The sequence below is a fragment of the Myxine glutinosa genome, chromosome 7 (genome assembly GCF_964187855.1).
Source record: "Myxine glutinosa chromosome 7, kmMyxGlut1.1, whole genome shotgun sequence".
NCBI lineage: Eukaryota > Metazoa > Chordata > Myxini > Myxiniformes > Myxinidae > Myxine > Myxine glutinosa.
The window spans coordinates 145,846,669-145,866,095 of record NC_136267.1 but is presented as its reverse complement, the minus strand read 5'-3'; the positions used below and the strand labels follow the sequence as shown (position 1 = coordinate 145,866,095).

General features: G+C 45.2%; 1 protein-coding gene and 1 long non-coding RNA gene across 2 annotated transcripts in view; both read left to right on the top strand.

The window, feature by feature from the left end:
- The first annotated feature begins 340 nt into the window (after positions 1-340).
- On the top strand, positions 341-16,491 carry LOC137430794 (uncharacterized). The gene is made up of 3 exons (XR_013623989.1): positions 341-402; positions 7,046-7,116; positions 16,426-16,491. It is a non-coding gene; the product is annotated as an uncharacterized LOC137430794 (long non-coding RNA).
- A 2,371-nt stretch (positions 16,492-18,862) lies between these two features.
- Positions 18,863-19,427, top strand: part of LOC137430866 (uncharacterized) — a 45,144-nt gene continuing 44,579 nt past the window's right edge. The window contains exons 1-3 of the mRNA XM_078782748.1: positions 18,863-18,866; positions 18,957-19,093; positions 19,250-19,390. Of these exons, the coding sequence (XP_078638874.1) occupies positions 18,863-18,866; positions 18,957-19,093; positions 19,250-19,390 (282 nt within the window). The remainder of the gene's footprint in view (positions 18,867-18,956; positions 19,094-19,249; positions 19,391-19,427) is intronic.

The following is a 19,427-nucleotide window of genomic DNA, read 5'->3' as shown; positions in this document are numbered from 1 at the left end:
TGCTGCAGTTTGATTTCATGAAACATATTTGCTGAAAAAAAGACAAATTTAATAGAAATTAATGCCAGACAGAAAATGTTACCAATTTTGATAATCTGCTGTACCACATCTATAATTTTGAATATTTGGTCTAATGCCAGTAAGTACTAAATGCAGTAAACATGGTAAGCTGCCTTTTGCTTTTACTTCCATGCTGCATGAGCTTATTTTAGATTAAAAAGTTTGTGTATAAACATCTATTTTCCTTGATAGCTAATGTCTTGATGCAGTTATCTCTTCACAACTATTCAATGCTTCATACTGATTTGATGTTATTTTGTCACATATCCTTCAGGCATCATGAACACAGTGTGAAATCAACGCTGATAAGCCAGACATTTGGTGGAAACCTGAACTCACAATGTAAGTTTATTGGGGATTTCCATCGTTTGTGTTTTTCTTTTCCACTAATGGTCTCACTGCCAATGAGGTTAAGTGATCCCCACACAGTCTTATTGTCATTGTCACTAGATGCTCACCAGCATGGCTCTCTGCCTGGGTTGGACACCAAGACTGGTATTGAGACCATAAAGATGATGGCTATTAAGTTGCTGACTGGATAAAGGCTGTTTGGAAAGCAATTCCATTTACATTCTTGGAAGTGTTCGAGGTGCTGTGATATTGAAGATCCTTCCGAGATATTTTGCTCCAAAAAGAGCTCATCAGCCTTCAGTCTAGTTTTAATTTTCCAAGGGAATTTCCAGTTCACTTCTGGCATCCAGTTGCTCGCTTTGTCAGCCTTTTCTCTTGCCTCTGATTGACCTCTTTCCAAAATTTCCCAACACAGCTGCTGAACAGTTTATTACAATCACTTCTGTGTGTCTGCCCGGACCGCAACTTTTTTTTTACGATTTGAGCTTTTGTCATGAAATTTTCAACAAAACTTTATGATGAGAATATGGAGAAGACAAATTAATAATTTTGTCAAAAGGTCTAAAGATCAAAAGTAAGCATCACCTAAAATCATAAATTTTCCTGCCTTCTCGCATTCCTGCTTTCTTATTTCTACATCGATTTCTTATTCTCCAAAAATGAATAAATGTGGGGGTGTACTTACTTTTTCCACATGCGAAATTTGCATTTATGTTTATTTAAATTATACAATGGCCTACAAAATGTAAATGTTTCATGATATTTGTTATATTATATCACCTTTATCTATCAATATTGTTGAAATGAAGATCAAATAGCTGAATGTTGAAATATGTTGAAAAAGTCAAAACTTTACATGGGGTGTACTTACTTTTTCACATGACTATATATATATATATATATGTATATTTATAATATTGCAAGTTGGTGGGTCAGGTCGATTGATCAACTTCGAATACCCTGCCCCTTAAATATTTACCCATATTGAGTTGTTCAAAACAGTATCGATTCTTAAAACAGGGGCAATACCCCTGACACTCACCTTTTTTTTTTTTTTTTTTTTTTTTTTTTTTTTTGTATACAAGATCGAGGCTCGTGAAAGAGCGAACATTAATCACACAGAAAGATAAACAGACACATAAAACAAATAACATCGGGAGCGGTAGACAAGATGGGGAGAGAGGGGGAAGGACACAAACACAACATTTGAGAGCAGGGACCGAGAGACATGGAGACATCGAGAGAACTGTGGGATGGAGAGGGCTTTGGGGTCTTTCGGTGTCTTTTTTTTTTTTTTTTTTTTTGTATACAAGATCGAGGCTCGTGAAAGAGCGAACATTAATCACACAGAAAGACAAACAGACACACAAAACAAATAACATCGGGAGCGGTAGACAAGATGGGGAGAGAGAGGGAAGGACACAAACACAACATTTGAGAGCAGGGACCGAGAGACATGGAGACATCGAGAGAACTGTGGGAGGGAGAGGGCTTTGGGGGGGAGGCATGGGAAGGGGGGGGGGGGTCGGAGAGGTATAAAACATATGGACACTGCCAAGACTTCCAGGAAATAAGTTGGAATTTCAAACAAGGTGGATCTGGGGTGAATTAGTGGGGGTAGAAAAGATCAAGGTTTTGGATGGGGGAAGATAAGAGATGGTGGTGAACAGCTGTTTTGAAGACCTGGAGGGAGGAGTGTGATTGAAGTGAGTGTGGGAGTTTGTTCCAGAGGCGGGAGAAAAGAGGAATGAAAGAGTGAAGGTGAGCAGAGAGCCGAGATTTCGGCAGTTTAACCATCAGCGGGTGGCTGGCAGATCTTGTGCGACCTGTAGGAATATTTGGGGGACAGAGCACAGAGAGAGCTGGGGGAGCAAGGCCTGAGAGGAGTCGGTAGAAGACAGAAAGACCACCTACCTGAGGCCCTCAGGCGGTGAGTGAGTGAAAGGCCCTCAGAGATAGCTTCATCGCGGGAGATTCCAATGATTCTGAAAGCTTTGGATTCAACAGCGTGAAGCCGAGCCAGGTGTGAGGCAGGAGCACCAGCCCATAGGGGAGAACAGTATTCCATTGAGCTGCGGATGAAAGCCTTGTATGTGGTGAGGAGCTCAGGTGTGCCTAGGAAGGACTTCGCACGACGGAGGATGCCCAGTCGGCGACTGGCTCTGGAGGCCAGCTTGGAAATGTGGTTTTCCCAAGAAAGATCATGGCAGATGGTGAGACCCAAAAGCTTGAGCGACAGAACTTCTTGGAGAGGATTGTTGAGAAAGTAGATGGGAGGGTTGTCCAGTCGATCTTTTCGGAGAGACATAGTAAGAGTGTGAGATTTGTCAGGATTGAAAGACATGTTCCACATGTTTGACCAGTCTGTGATTTTGTCCAGGTCTTCAGAGAGTGAGGAGGCTGCAGACTGCCGATCTGAGGGAAGAGAAATGGAGCGGCAGAGAGTGGAGTCATCAGCAAAGAGATACAGAGGATTTTCCAGAGAGTCGGAGAGATCATTGATAAAGACCAGAAAAAGCACAGGGCCCAGCACACTGCCTTGGGGAACTCCAGCCTGAACGGGAAGGGGAGATGAGAGAAATCCATTCAGGGCCACACGTTGACTACGACCAGAGAGGAGGTCCGCAAGCCATGCATGGAGATTTCCATGGATACCATAGGAGGAGAGTTTGGTGAGCAGAGCTGGGTGCCAGACCGTATCGAAGGCACGTGATATGTCAAGGGAGACAGCTCTGATTTCCTGTTTGGCATTGAGGACCTCCATCCATTGTTGAGACAGCAGAAGCAGTATGTCCAGAGTAGAGTGACCTGGTCTGAAACCAAATTGATGATCAGAGATCAAGCCATTGGAGAAGAGGAAAGATTTCATATCCGAAGCAATGATGGATTCCATGACTTTGCTGATAATTGGGAGCAGACTGATTGGTCTGTAGTTGCAAGGATCTGTTTTTGCACCTTTGTTGTGTAAAGCGGTAATGTTTGCTGATTTCCAGGATGCTGGCAGATGACCTTGAGCAAAAGATAGGGTGAAAAGAACAGAGAGAGGGTGAGATAGAGTGGCAGAGCAGGATTTTAGGACCCGTGGGCTGATGCCATCTGGTCCAGTTGCAGAATCAGAGTCGAGGTTTGACCTGGTAGAATAAACAGTATACGGCACTGACTAAAGGTATTTTAAACCAATTTCAATGCTTGCTCGAAGACAGGGCGGCATGTAGAATCATACTAACATAATCATGACACTTTAAACAATCAAATAAAAAAATATCTATTTTGGGGGGCAACCATACTCCTCCCCTCCCACCCTGTTATTCCTCCTCAGACCCCAATTTTTCCAATACCTTCAACAAACATTGGTATGTCACGGATGATGAAGGTTGTGGTGAAGTTTCATCAAAATTGTGTGTGTAGGTTCTGAGCAAAATGCAAATACCTATTTTGGGGGGCAAGCCCCCCATAGCCCACCTTAGACCCCGATTTTTTAAATGCCAGGAACAAACTTTGGGAGAACATGGGTGATTAAGGCTGTGGTGAAGTTTCATCAGAATTGCATATGTAGTTTCTGAGAATAAAGCAAATACCTACCTGGATCAATAAATACCTGGATCCACTTTGACCCCCGGTATACTGTCTTAGACCCTGATGCCGTGAACAAACTTTAGTCACAACACAACAAATATAATTTGTGCCAAATTTGGTCGCAATCCCATCAGCGATTTGAGATTAAGTTTCAAGTGTTTACAGATGGACTGACGGACTGACGGATGGACGGACTGACGGATGGACGGACTGACAGATGGACGGACTGACAGATGGACGGACTGACAGATGGACGGACTGACGGATGGACGGACTGACTGACTGACGGATGGACGGACTGACGGATGGACGGACTGACTGACTGACGGATGGACGGACTGACGGACTGACGGACTGACGGACTGACGGACGGACGGACTGACGGACGGACTGACAGACTGACTGACGGACTGACTGACGACGCACCATCGTATAAGCTCCCCTGAACTTCGTTCCAGGTGAGCTAAACACGTTTTAGAACATTGTGAGACTATTTCACGAGGCAATTCATTCCACATGTTTACCACACAATTTGAAAATATATACTTGCATATGTCAACATTAAAATGTTTAACAAATAAATTCATGGTATGACCACAAGTTTACCGGAAAAGTGAAGAATTGTGAAAAAATTCCAATCGGAAAAACTATTTTATATTTTACATACCATCAGCAAATCTCACAATTGTCGTTCTTCTGAAGACTATATTTAAAGTAAAATGATACGATTTAATATTTGTATGGAACATTTTGAACACCAGGTAAGCAACGAGGGAACAGTCGTTGAAACCGTTGAAAACGTTGAAATCAGTTAAATATGTCTTTTAAACAATGTTTTCCAAACCAAACAATGTGTACATGTGCAACAAAATATTTTTTTCTGTTTTACCAGCCACCGCAAGCTTTTGTTTTTATTTATTTATTTATTTTTAATGGTCTAATGCTCATAATGGAGCTCATTTTATACATGATTTAACGCTGATTTTCTCTTGTTTACAAATATATGAAGAGCAACTTCCTGAGCAATTAGCAGCTCGTTATATTACACCTTATCTTCAGTCTGTCACCGCTGATTGGTCAGGAAGTGTGGGGGAGGTTTTTTGTCCGCCGTCGCACCGCGGAGCGAAAGGGGGACTATGGTTTTCCCCTCCGTCTGTGTGTCCGTGCGTGCGTCCGTTCGTCTGTGCGTGCGTGTGGGCGTGCGTGCGTGTGGGCGTGCGTACGTGTGCAAGAAAAGGAATGAATTCTAATTTGGTTTGTGGGCGCAACGCACGTAAAAATCCAAGATGGCTGCCGCCATGTATGTCTGACGCCATGTATGTCTGAACCTTGTGAGCGGAATATCTTGAAAAATATGCGAAGTACCAACTTCTAATCAGGTGTGTGGGTGTATCTAGGCATAAGGAAGAACGCTATTGAAAATTGGATCGCCACGTCAAAATCCAAGATGGCCGCCACCATATATATTTGTGAACATTGTGAGCGAAATATCTTGAAAAATAAACGAACTACTAACTTCTAATCTGGTGTGTGGGTGTACCTATGCATAAGGGAGAACGCTGTTGAAGATTGGGTCGCCACGTCAAAATCCAAGATGGCCACCTTGCGTCTTACACTTTGTCAACTCACATCACTTCACCGACGGGGGACCTAGGCGTAACGCTTGCTTTGGATAATTATTGTGTATCAGAAAGCCGGACAACTGGGTTGACTATGTGCTCGATTGACTAGGTTTGGGTTGACTGACACCACAAAATAGAATATTGGCGAAAAACTCAGAAAACAAGAAAGTAAGATAGTCTATGATTCAAAATATCATTAGTTTGTAATTACCAGGCGAGAACTAGAATGGCACTCAGTAGAGAGCACACCTTCGCCAGGTGAACAGTTTACGTTTTGTATCCCAGAGTAGAGCAGAAAATCACAATACAGAATCACATTTAATCAAAATCATCCGTCCACAACTTTTTGAGATATCCTGCTGTATGCATATCATTTTTGGACCCATCACTCAATGGTGAAGTATCACTTAAAAACTTCTACCAGCCGGATCCGGATCTTCACCAAACTTGAATCGATTCTTCCTTGTCACACACAAAACCTGTGCACCAAGTTTCATCCAAATCCGTCCATAACCTTTTGAGATATCCTGCTATATGTTGGTTTTAGCCCCATCACTCAATGGTGAAGAATCACATAAAAATTAAATAATTGTCATATCCAAATGCGTATTCAGATTTTCACAAAAATCGAACTGAATAGTCCTTGTCGTACACCCAACCTGTGCACCAAGTTTCGTCCAAATCCGTCCACAACTTTTTGAGATATCCTGCTATGTATCGTTTTTGGCCCCATCTCCCAATGGTGAAGAATCCCTTTTAAAATTCTAGTAGCCGGATTCGAATCCGCATCTCCACCAAAATCTAATCATTTCGTCGATGTCACATACACGACATCTCTGCCAAATTTGGTTCGAATCCATCCACAACGTTTTGAGATATCTTGTTCACAAACAGACAGACAGACAATAAGAAAGTATGACAGACAGACATGGATGAAAACATAACCTCCATCTACCTTTGGGGGCGGAGGTAAAAACATTTTTACAGGTAGAAAAATGAAATAAAACAAATTTCAACTTTTCAGTGATTTTTGGTTTCAACTTCAGATTTCAACTTTGAGTTTGTCTTCTCCAAAGACTTTCAATAGTCATTTTCAAGACTGGAATTCCTGCCAGAGTTGTTTGAAACTTTGGCAAACCATCAACTTTCATTGCTTGTAACTTGCACATTGCCAAAGCTAAATATCAGACAGAATGAAGTCCTGTGATTGAGTGTAAATATCTGGAAACGAGCATATAAAATAAATCCTTATTGTGCGAAATGGCAGTGAAGAGTCTGTATTTATATGACCGAGCCATCATGTGACGTGCATTATAAAATGGTTGTGTACTTTACATATATGTTATTGTCCAACTGTTTCAGTAAAATGCGTGCATTGTTCTTTGCTTGAGTTACGTTTCAACCTTGGAATCTTTTTTTTCTTGCCAATTTTACAGTGAAATGCAAGTTTTGTTCAAAGGTGTCGCATCTCCATGAATATGTCGAACATATCGTGTTGGACATAAAGGTATGTAAAAACTTCATTAAAAATCAGATCTGCAACCCCAAAGACCGTTTAAAAAAATTACTTTACATGTATCAACATGTACTGTATTTTTTTTTACATACATATCTATCTTCTATCTTCTATCAAAATATATGAAAGAAAAGTTTTTGTTTGTTTGTTTGTTTGTCTGCGCAAGCTAATCTCCTGAACGGTGAAATATAGGAGGAAACCTCCAATACAAAAAATGTCGGGACGGGCCCCGGGAAGGTTATCGGCTCGATGGCGAGGCCGGTCGAGGCCGCTTCGGCCGGGCTGGGCCCATTTCACAATTAAAAGCTGAGCTAAATTATATAGTAGTCAATCTTCCACGGCCGCGAGTAAAAGCTGAATTATAGTAGTAAATGCATTCAAAAAGAACCCGGGGAACGCCGGGTGATTTTGGCTGGTCTTATTAAATCTCCTCTGACTTCACATGACAGACCTGTGACGAGGAGCTATCTTTTGAACTCACATGTTCAAATACGCCAGAAATTCTGACCCCAACTCACTCTCTGAAATACACATTGGAATTTCGTTTTGACGATTTAACAAGGACAATAAGACATAAAATGTCATGGCCCCCATGGTTTTAGTAATTTTGCTTTACAGAGCTAAACGGCCGCCAGTCGGCCATTTTTGGTGGGATTCCAAAACAAAACATTTTGCATATGTAAGCCCTCATTCCTTATCTGTGCGGCAAGTTTGAATAAGATCAATAAATGCATGTCCGAGAAATGGTTGAGGACGTGTTTAACATTGGGGTTTTTTTGCATCTAAAATGACCGCCAGTCGGCCATCTTTGATCGCATCGCGAAACAAAATGATGTGCATATGTATACAATCATGTGTTGTCTTTGTGTCAAGTATGAACAAAATTCGTCCATACATCTCCGAGATATGGTTGAGGAAGTGTTCCACATCAGGTTTTTTGCATCTAAAATGGCCGCCAGTCGGTCATCGTTGATCGCATCGCGAAACAAAATGATGTGCATATGTATACAATCATGTGTTGTCTTTGTGTCTACTATGAGCAAAATCGGTCCAAACATGTACGATATATGGTTGTGGATACACGCATGCACAGACAGACGGACGGACGAGCGAGACCCAATCCATACGCCCCGTTTCTGACTCTGTCCATCGTAAATGCATCGTATATGCAGTGACATGCAATCTGTCGAGGCACTACCACCCTGCACATGTGGGAAGAGGGTGGGGCTGTGCCTCCTCACCTCACCCAAATGACAAGAAGATCCATTTTTTCCAAATTTGGTCAAAAGGTAATATATTGAGAGCTGCATTGTTCTGGAATTGAATAACAGGAAAAAGACACAAACATTGATTTGTAACTCAACACATGTTTATTGCGTTTCCATCACTAAAGCGGCCATTCATTTTTCTTCAGTATCTTGAGTCAGATTACCCATATTTTAGTTCAATTTCTGCTGTCGAGTTTCTCTGCAGAGTTGTTCGATGTTTGGACAGAATGGAGTCGTTTTCATTTTCAAGCAAGACTCTGAACTCGCCTTGTTCAATTAGTTTCTCAGTGTGATTTTTTATGAAATTCATACTTGAAAACACCTGCTCGCATCGGAAAGTATATCCGAAGGTGGACAGAATGCCAAGTGCATATCTCTCCATGTTACTGTCGGTATCCGGTAAAGAATTCCAAACTTCAAACACAATTGGCTTGTTTTTTTGAAATCATCGAATTCAGGACATCTGTGTTGAAGTGGCAGGGTAGATCTGTACCAGGTTAGATCTGTACCAGGTTAGATCTGTACCAGGGTAAATCTGTACCAGGTTAGATCTCTACCAGGATAGACCTGTACAAGGGTAGACCTGTACAAGGGTAGACCTGTACAAGGGTAGACCTGTGCCAGGGTAGACCTGTGCCAGTGTAGATCTGTGCCAGTGTAGATCTGTACCAGGTTAGATCTGTACCAGGTTAGATCTGTGCCAGGGTGGACCTGTGCCAGCGTAGATCTGTACCAGGGTAGACCTGTACAAGGGTAGACCTGTGCCAAGGTAGATCTGTACCAGGATAGACCTGTACAAGGGTAGACCTGTACCAGGGTACATCTGTAGTGAAATCGTATCCGTACTGAACCCGGGTGGGGATGCTCGCTGCTCGCTGTCATTGTTGTCCCCACTAGGGGCGTGACTATAAGACCCGTTGCCGTGTCAGTGCTCCGAGACTTCTCCCTTGTGACATGTTACATCGGTAGCCTCGTTAATGGTACGCCTTTATAGAATATCTAGCTTGCTTGCATTGACTGATATGAATGGCTTTATGAGATGTCGCATCGTATGCTTATTGTGTATTTCTACTTACAGGAATGATGTGATGATCTAAATGCAATTAAACCAAACCGTTGGACTAAAAGTTGTGCGGACCTGAATGGTTTTCCACAACACTTAATTGCATTTATGATCTGCTGACATGGCTGGCAACAAGACGTTGACGGTGTCCATTTTCAGCGCCGACCCACAAGCCACGGACGGAGGCTTGCAACTCAAGCACTGGCTCAAGCAGCTGGAGCATCTCTTTAATGAGCCTGATACCGCTCCGACGCCTGCCGCGAAGCTAGCAATATTACACTCAAAAATCGACTACCGGGTCTACCACTCAGTCGCTCAATGCACGACGTATGATCTTACCGTCGCGGAGCTCAAGCGGCTTTATATAAAAGAAAAAAGCCCTGTGTATGCGCGTTATTTGCTGCAGACGCGACGGCAGCAACCCAACGAGCCTATGGATCATTACGCCCAGGAGCTCCGGCAGCTCATGCTGGACAGCGCCCAGCCACGGACTCCCGAGCAGGCTAAAGATGATCGACTTTTAGATGCCTTCATAGCAGGGGTCTCCTCTCAGGAACTACGTCTCAAACTCTTGGAGAAGACCGACCTGACCTTCGCTACGGCGGTTGAGCAAGCGACGGTGTATACTGAAGCGCGGATGCAATCGAACGCCTATGATCGCACGCGCCTTTTGGCGGGCACCTCACTACACGCCCGGCCGGTGAGGACCACTGACGAGGACGTGGATCCGCCTGCTGAACTCCGGGATGCTCCGGAGGATGACCCTACCCTGACAGCTGCCGTTACGACCAGCAGACCCAAGGCCTTGCGCGGGGCCGCATGTTTTTTTTGTGGAGGGCCTCGTCATGCCCGAGTCGTGTGTCCGGCACGTGACGCTATTTGCCATTTGTGCTCGCTAAAGGGACATTACGCGAAAGTTTGCAAGAAATCGGCACGCGGCTCGCGGCCCTTCGACACGCGCAGCCGCGGTCGCGCAGGCGCGGCAACCTTGAACGGGCTTGTAGCAGAACCCACGAGCCCAGCGCCTTACCCGTCTTCGAAGGGGAGGGCCCCTCGCTGCGGCCCGCTGGGCGCTCAGACAACCTTGACTGGCGCCACCGGAAAGCCACCACCGTCTCATTCTCCATCGGGGACAAAGGCCGCGTCCTTGGCCAAACCTCGAGCCACGCAAGGGAAGAAACAGCTTTCGAATACTACGGAAGCCTCTTGTCAAAGCGACCAAACGAAAAAGGCGATTTCGAATACTACTACGGACGCCTTTTGTCAAAGCGACCAAACGAAAAAGGCGATTTCGAATACTACGGAAGCCTTTTGTCAAAGCGACCAAACGAAAAAGGCGATTTCGGCTACAACGGAAGCCTTTATCTGCCAGGAGTGTCAAAAGGCGATGTCAAATACTACTGAGGCCTTTTCTCATCGGATTTTGAATCGCGAAACACCGGAATGCTGGGGAAAGTCCTCTGATGACGATAATGGATTTCCCATGGTCAACGCAGACTCCGGCCACGATCGCAAAACTGCAGCTGGTGTAGGATCCACCCGCGAGGCTGGTCCGACCCATTCGGGGGGCTCAGTCCCGCTCCCAGCTGCCTCGTCTGGCCTGGCTCAAGCCCTTATTCCCCTTATGGTTGAGGGCCATTGTGTTCAGGCCTTGGTGGACACCGGATCTACGGATAGTTTTATCGACCAGCGACTTGTGCTCAGGCATGGATGGCGGATCGGGCGGTCTACACGACGGATCTTCATGGCATCCCAGGGACTCCGGCTTAGCACAAAAGGGGAATGCCGATTGAAACTAGTGCTAAAGGGACGGGTTTTCCCTGATGTACACCTTATGGTTTTACCCGCATTATGTGCTGATATTCTGCTAGGACACGATTTTCTTAAGCTGCATGGACGTCTGGTAATGGAGTTCGGTGGGCCTGACACTCTTGTTGTGGGGGCGGACGACGCGCTAACGGTGTGCGCCCTAGCGCAAATGGACGTCCGTCCGCTTTCGCTGTTCCCCAATCTAACCTCCGACTGTACCCCTGTCGCGGTAAAATCGAGACGCTACTCCCGCGCGGACATGCAATTCATTGCGGACGAAACGACACAGCTCTTGAAAGACGGCATCATAGAACCTAGTAGGTCACCGTGGCGTGCTCAGGTCTTAGTGGTGCGCAGTGAGGCCCACCGCAAACGCATGGTAATCGACTATTCCCAAACGATTAACCGCTTTACACAGCTGGATGCCTACCCCCTTCCGGGGATGGACGCGCTAGTGCAACAGGTGTCCCAGTATTCGGTCTATAGTACTCTCGATCTCCGTAGTGCGTACCACCAGATCCCTATCTCTAGGGCGGATCGTATCTATACCGCTTTCGAGTCGGGGCAGCGGTTGTACCAATTTACACGATTGCCCTTTGGGGTGACGAACGGGGTCGCTTGTTTCCAGAGGGCCATGGATGACCTCGTTGCGCGGGAGCACTTAACCGATGTTTTCGTCTACCTCGATAACCTTACGGTTTGTGGATATGACCAAGGGCACCATGACGCTAATCTGAAGCGCTTCCTTGAGGTCGCGCAACGGTATCACTTAACTATGAACGAGGATAAGTGCCGATACTCCCTACGCACCATAGATCTTCTGGGGTACACCGTGACCCATGGCTCTGTCTCTCCGGATAAGGAACGTCTGCGACCTTTGCTCGACATGGCCCCTCCCTGCGATCGGGCTTCCCTGAAACGCGCCCTTGGGCTGTTCGCCCATTACTCCAAATGGGTGCAAAATTTCTCCGCGAAACTTCGCCCCCTTGTGGCCTGCGACACCTTTCCCCTGAGTTCGGCCGCATTGACGGCCTTTGAAGGACTTAAGACCGACATCGCCCGAGCAGCCGTAGCAACCATTGACGAGAGCGGCTCGTTCGTCCTCGAAAGTGACGCCTCGGATCAGGCCATCGCGGCGACCCTCTCCCAAGGGGGACGTCCCGTGGCTTTCTTTTCACGGACTCTTACCTCCGCTGAGCGGCGGCACTCGTCCGTTGAAAAGGAAGCGTATGCGATCGTCGAGTCTATTCGGCGATGGCGCCCGTACCTACTCGGGCGGAGCTTCCAAATCATCACGGACCAGCAAAGCGTTGCGTTCATGTACGACACCTTACACGCCCAGCGCATTAAGAACGAGAAAATCACTCGCTGGCGTATCGAACTCGCCGACTTCTGTTACACCATCAAATATCGCCCAGGGAAGGATAACCAGGCCGCCGATGCCTTATCGCGCCCCACTACATGTGCTGGTATCACCTCGTTGGAGGGCCTACGGGTGCTGCATGCTACTGCGGGCCATCCCGGCGTAACGCGTTTCGCTCATTTCGTGCGGAGTGGGAATCTCCCTTACTCGATTGACGATATCCGCCGTATCTGTCGCGACTGCGCTATCTGCGCGGAAATCAAACCGCGTTTCTATAACCCCCCTATGGGGACTCTGGTGAAGGCTACACGCCCGTGGGAACGCTTGGCGATGGATTTCAAGGGCCCTTTGCCGGTGTCGAGCGGCTCTCGCTATCTGCTCACTATCGTTGATGAGTACTCACGACTCCCCTTTGCTTATATGTGCGCGGACATGACTGCTGCCACGGTGATGCGTTGCTTACAGAACTTGTTCTCAATGTTCGGTTACCCGGCCTATGTCCATACCGACCGGGGTGCAGTCTTCTTGTCTCAGGAGGTGCGCGGCTATCTGCTCCAAAACAACGTTGCGTCTAGTTACACCACGCCGTATAGACCCCAGGCTAATGGGCAGATCGAACGCTTCAACGGGATTATCTGGAGGGCCGTCATGCTCCATCTCCGGACCCACGGCCGGGGCCTCGATAAATGGGCTTGGTCGCTACCTGCGGCGTTGAACTCAATCCGGGCACTCCTGAGTACGGCAACTAACCAAACTCCCCACGAGCGTCTTTTCCACCACCCCAGGAGCTCGGGGTGTATACGGTCTTTGCCCAGTTGGCTCGCTGGGCCCGGGCCGGCCTACCTTAAACGGGCAGTTCGCGCGAGCAAGTACGACCCCCTTGTGGACAAAGTGCAGATTCTCCAGGCTAATCCTGAGCATGCTCGTGTGATGACGTCTGATGGTCGTGAGACTACTGTCTCCGTTCGTCATCTTGCCCCTTGCGGGGTCGACGACCTTAGTAGGGAATCGGACGAACCAGTCGAACCCGTCTATGAGACTATGACCTCTCCCGACGCTCCCATCGCCGACAGTCCACCGACCCTCCCCCCGTCGAGACTGCCCGGGTCCGACGACTTGGCGTTACCCCCTTCATCACCCGACCCTGTTGACGCCTCTGACACCGGGGATACAGGGTTACGAGACGCCGTACCCGGGGAATTTCGAACGCGTGCTGGCAGAGAAATTCGCCGCCCGGCCCGCTACGGTTGGGCCGACTAATACTCCGCGCCCATGCTGACGCTCACTCGCTTTTAGCCACGCGGCCGTATAATTCTGACGGGGGGGTGAATGTAGTGAAATCGTATCCGTACTGAACCCGGGTGGGGATGCTCGCTGCTCGCTGTCATTGTTGTCCCCACTAGGGGCGTGACTATAAGACCCGTTGCCGTGTCAGTGCTCCGAGACTTCTCCCTTGTGACATGTTACATCGGTAGCCTCGTTAATGGTACGCCTTTATAGAATATCTAGCTTGCTTGCATTGACTGATATGAATGGCTTTATGAGATGTCGCATCGTATGCTTATTGTGTATTTCTACTTACAGGAATGATGTGATGATCTAAATGCAATTAAACCAAACCGTTGGACTAAAAGTTGTGCGGACCTGAATGGTTTTCCACAACAACATCTGTACCAGGTTAGATCTGTACCAGGGTGGACCTGTGCCAGGGTAGATCTGTACCAGGATAGAACTGTACAAGGGTAGACCTGTGCCAGGGTAGATCTGTACCAGGATAGACCTCTACAAGGGTATACCTGTACCAGGGTAGATCTGTACCAGGTTAGCTCTGTACCAGGGTAGATCTGTACCAGGTTAGATCTGTACCAGGGTAGATCTGTACCAGGGTAGATCTGTGCCAGTGTAGATCTGTGCCACGGTAGACCTGTACAAGGGTAGACCTGTGCCAGGGTAGATCTGTGCCAGGGTAGATCTGTGCCAGGGTAGATCTGTACCAGAATAGACCTGTACAAGGGTAGACCTGTGCCAGGGTAGATCTGTACCAGAATAGACCTGTACAAGGGTAGACCTGTGCCAGGGTAGATCTGTGCCAGGGTAGATCTGTGCCAAGGTATATCTGTACCAGAATAGACCTGTACAAGGGTAGATCTGTGCCAGGGTAGATCTGTAACAGGGTAGACCTGTACAAGGGTGGACCTGTGCCAGGGTAGATCTGTGCCAGGGTAGATCTGTGCCAGGGTAGACCTGTGCCAGGGTAGATCTGTGCCAGGGTAGATCTGTACCAGGGTAGATCTTTACCAGGGTAGATCTGTACCAGGGAAGATCTGTGCCAGGGTAGATCTGTGCCAGGGTAGATCTGTGCCAGGGTAGATCTGTGCCAGGGTAGACCTGTGGCAGGGTAGACCTGTGCCAGGGTAGATCTGTGCCAGGGTAGATCTGTGCCAGGGTAGATCTGTGCCAGGGTAGACCTGTGCCAGGTTAGACCTGTGCCAGGGTAGACCTGTACCAGGGTAGATCTGTACCAGGGAAGATCTGTGCCAGGGTAGATCTGTGCCAGGGTAGATCTGTGCCAGGGTAGACCTGTGCCAGGGTAGATCTGTGCCAGGGTAGATCTGTGCCAGGGTAGATCTGTGCCAGGGTAGATCTGTGCCAGGGTAGATCTGTAACAGGGTAGATCTGTGCCTTTCTCGACTTTCGAGTTTGGTCACGAAGCCTCTGAATTTCGAACTCCACATGTCCTTGTCCTTCCTGCAAACCAGCCAGTTCAAGTTCGAGTTCTGCTGGGTCTACTCCTGTCAATCCTGAAAAGTTGAGGGCAGATATATTTACTTCAAGGGAGTTTCAGACGGTCAAAACATGGATGCAGTATCAGTATCCATCAATACAGTTCAGATATCCAACAACAACTTACACACACACACAAATACACACACACACACACACACACACACACACACACACACACACACACACACACACACACACACACACACACACACACACACACGCAAACACACACACAAACACACACACACACACTCACACACACACACACACACACACACACACACACACTCTCTCTCTCACACAAATACACATATTGACACACACACTCACACACACACAAATACACATATTGATACACACACACAAACACACAAATACACATATTGACACACACACACACACACACACATACATACACATATTGACACACACACACACACACACACACACACACACACACACACACACACACACACACACGTTTGCCGTTTCTTGGACTAATGTGAGAATCTCATTCCGAATCCAACTTGAACGCGTCCCTCATAACTCGCAAGTCTCCATATTGTTGTGCTGTCGGTAGTCTATGACACGGTAACCAATCCTCCATCGGTACAATTGTCACAACAAAATAATGCGCAAAGCTTCACCATTTTAACTCCTCTTTTAACTGATGTAAACACAAAGATGCAGCCCACATGTAGTTTCCTTTTGTTTGCTTGTACACCAAGATGGCGGACAACCAATGTGGTGACGTCACATGCACATTCATCCTCCACTGAAGGGGGAGTTATCAAAACATGTTATTTGTTTCCCAGACAAAAACTGTTATCCTGGTGTTTCACAGGCACGATGATTCATCCATATGTTTCGTTTAATACAATTTATTTTATATCCCTCAAATGTGGATATCAAATGGCGAGTATTTGAAGCACTTGCCGCCACGATTCATGTCCGATTGTTATTTTGGAATTTATTTTTTCACACCTCATTGTTGTGCTCTTTACCCACAGCACGTGACCAATGTGACGTCGGCCTTGAAGCGCCACTTCTCCCAGAGGATTGAGTCGGACGTGGATTGCGAGAGGTGGGAAGTTTCACATTTTACCTTCAGAAATCCCCGGGGAAGGAATAAAATTGAGTTATCGCATGTAAATCTTTATCTATCGACATAGCGCAATGCAGGGGTGTGGTGGGAGCCTGGAGGGAGTTAGTGCAGTGGGTGCGCACCCTCTTCGGGTTTCCGGTGGTAAATGATATGATATGCTATGATATTGGATGTAGTCCAGTGGTGGGGCCCACCGTTCAACTTACTCTTCATGTGAGTCAATCATGCATGTGTTTACAGGATACACACATGATGAGAGGTGTCAAGTTCATCTTTTAATAGCACATTAAATGTGTGTTTCTTAGTTGAAGAAAAACAACTGGGAGAAAAATAGTTTTTAAAGAGTGAGTTTTGGAACAAAACAAATTAGGAAAAAAATAGAATATATTTTAAATAGCCACTTTTGGAACAAAAACGTCGTGAAAAAATAACGACGAAATTGGTGGAAAAAGTATAAGTTCAGGAAAATGGTGAAAAAATAGCAACTAATTTGGTGTAAAAAAAACAAAATTCAGGGAAATAGTGAAAAAAATCAACTAATTTGGTGTAAAAAAAACAAAATTCAGGGAAATAGTGAAAAAAAATCAACTAATTTGGTGTAAAAAAAACAACCAAATCCAGGAAAATAGTGAAAAATAGCAACTAATTTGGTGTAAAAAAAACAAAATTCAGGGAAATAGTGAAAAAAATCAACTAATTTGGTGTAAAAAAACAACAAAATCCAGGAAAATAGTGAAAAATATCAACTAATTTGGTGAAAAAAACAAAACCCAGCAAAATAGTGAAAAAATAGCAACTAATTTGGTGTAAAAAAACAACAAAATCCAGGAAAATAGTGAAAAAATATCAACTAGTTTGGTGTAAAAAAAAACCAAAAATCCAGGAAAATAGTGAAAAAATATCAACTAATTTGGTGTAAAAAAAACAAAAATCCAGGAAAATAGTGAAAAAATAGCAACTAATTTGGTGTAAAAAAACAAAATTCAGGGAAATAGTGAAAAAAAATTGCAACTAATTTGGTGAAAAAAAATGCAGGAAAATAGTGAAAAAATAACAACTAATTTGATTTAAAAAAATTCAGGGAAATAGTGAAAAAAATAGCAACTAATTTGGTGTAAAAAAAACAACAAAATCCAGGCAAATAGTGAAAAATAGCATCTAATTTGGTGTAAAAAAACAACAAAATCCAGCAAAATAGTGAAAAAATAGCAACTAATTTGGTGTAAAAAAACAACAACAAAATCCAGGAAAATAGTGAAAAAATAGCGACATCAGCCCATTCATTATGCATCGGCATGATTCAAAAATAATTAATTGTCCTCTCAGAACCAAGGTAACAAATACACGTTATTCATCAAATAATGCTCACTGACACACCTGCTCACCACAGTGAGCAATTTCAGCACACTAAATGATGATTAAACCAAAGAACAAAATGGTCGCTAAGTACTTTCACGATATCGCCGCAATAAGGCGTAACTAGTCCCACACGGGCGCGGCCGCATGCCGCGGCTAGGCCTGAAACCAAAAGGACTAATTAAATCAAACGGAACGTCAAAATAAAATACTAAAATGAACCAACTCGGTTAAGATAACCAAAACAAAACAACAATACAAACAAAAACGGAGGAGGATGAGGAGGAAATGTCGAAAATTAGCACACCTCGAGGAGCAGCAAAATGGTGTGGCGTAGTAGTGAGAGTAGTAGTAGTTGTAGTAGTAGTAGTAGTAGTAGTAGTAGTAGTTGTTGTTGTAGTAGTCCTGTTATTGGTGTACATGTTATGCACTTTAACACTGTAATTGATGCTTAATGCTGTGAGGAAACCTGGATGGGCACTGAAATGACACCTTATCAGAAAAGGTTGTTTTTTAGTTGCACTTTTGGTGTTCCTGCCAACATTTGATTTGATTTTGCTTTTGGTTTTAATAGTTTGTTACAATGCATTCATCATGACAATGAACTTCAATTCCTGTGATTGATATTGATGTCATCTTTTTCTTGGTGACGACTTTTGCTATTTTTCTTTTGCAGTTGCGATGCAAAGTATGATTATCACGCTCACTCCATCCACGATCCGCCGAACATTCTGACCTTGGTGCTCAAGCGTTTTGACAAGTCCGTCAACGGGAAGATTGACAAGGTTAATTATATGTTGGCCACAATGGAAGTAGTGAAAATTAGGCACAATGGAATACATCGAGACTTTGTTTACAAAATCTCAGATGCATATCTCATGAAACCTCATGAGAATCTGATGAGGATATTATTAGATCCCATGAGAAATCACAGGAGATTTGGATTATAAGCTTCTGGAAGTTTGATGAGAGTTACACTCTCAACAATGGGTTGTCAATAAAAACCCAGCTGACTCATTTTTCACTTTGAGAGGAGGTCATTTTACTTCTGCTTCTTGTCTGGTGTACATATTGTACCAGGCCTCACTATGTTTTGTCTTCTAATTCCCTCCAGGCAACTGGGATGGGCGCTGAAGGGCAAGCTATGGAAAGGCAGCACTATGCAAAATTCCCCTCTGTTTGGAAATAGTTCATATAGTAGAAACAGTATGTTTTCAGTACATAGTTTGAGTTCCAGGATACAGGAGACAGTTATACTTTTGCCTTTTTTCAAAGCAGGAGATTCAGTTTATTATTGGAAGGCAAATGCATACATACCAGGGTGGCATGACACAACATTTCCTAAAGTGTTCCTGTTTTTCCTTCCCTTTCAGAATGTTAAGTTCTCCAAAGAGTTGGACCTGCGCCGATACCTAACACACCCCTGCAAGTCCAAACTGATGTACAAGCTTTACGCCGCCATTGTTCACACTGGCGAAGACTGCACATCGGGCAGTTATCTCTCATATGTCAAGGTATAGCTGTCATAGATGTTTACGTTGATGGGAAGAT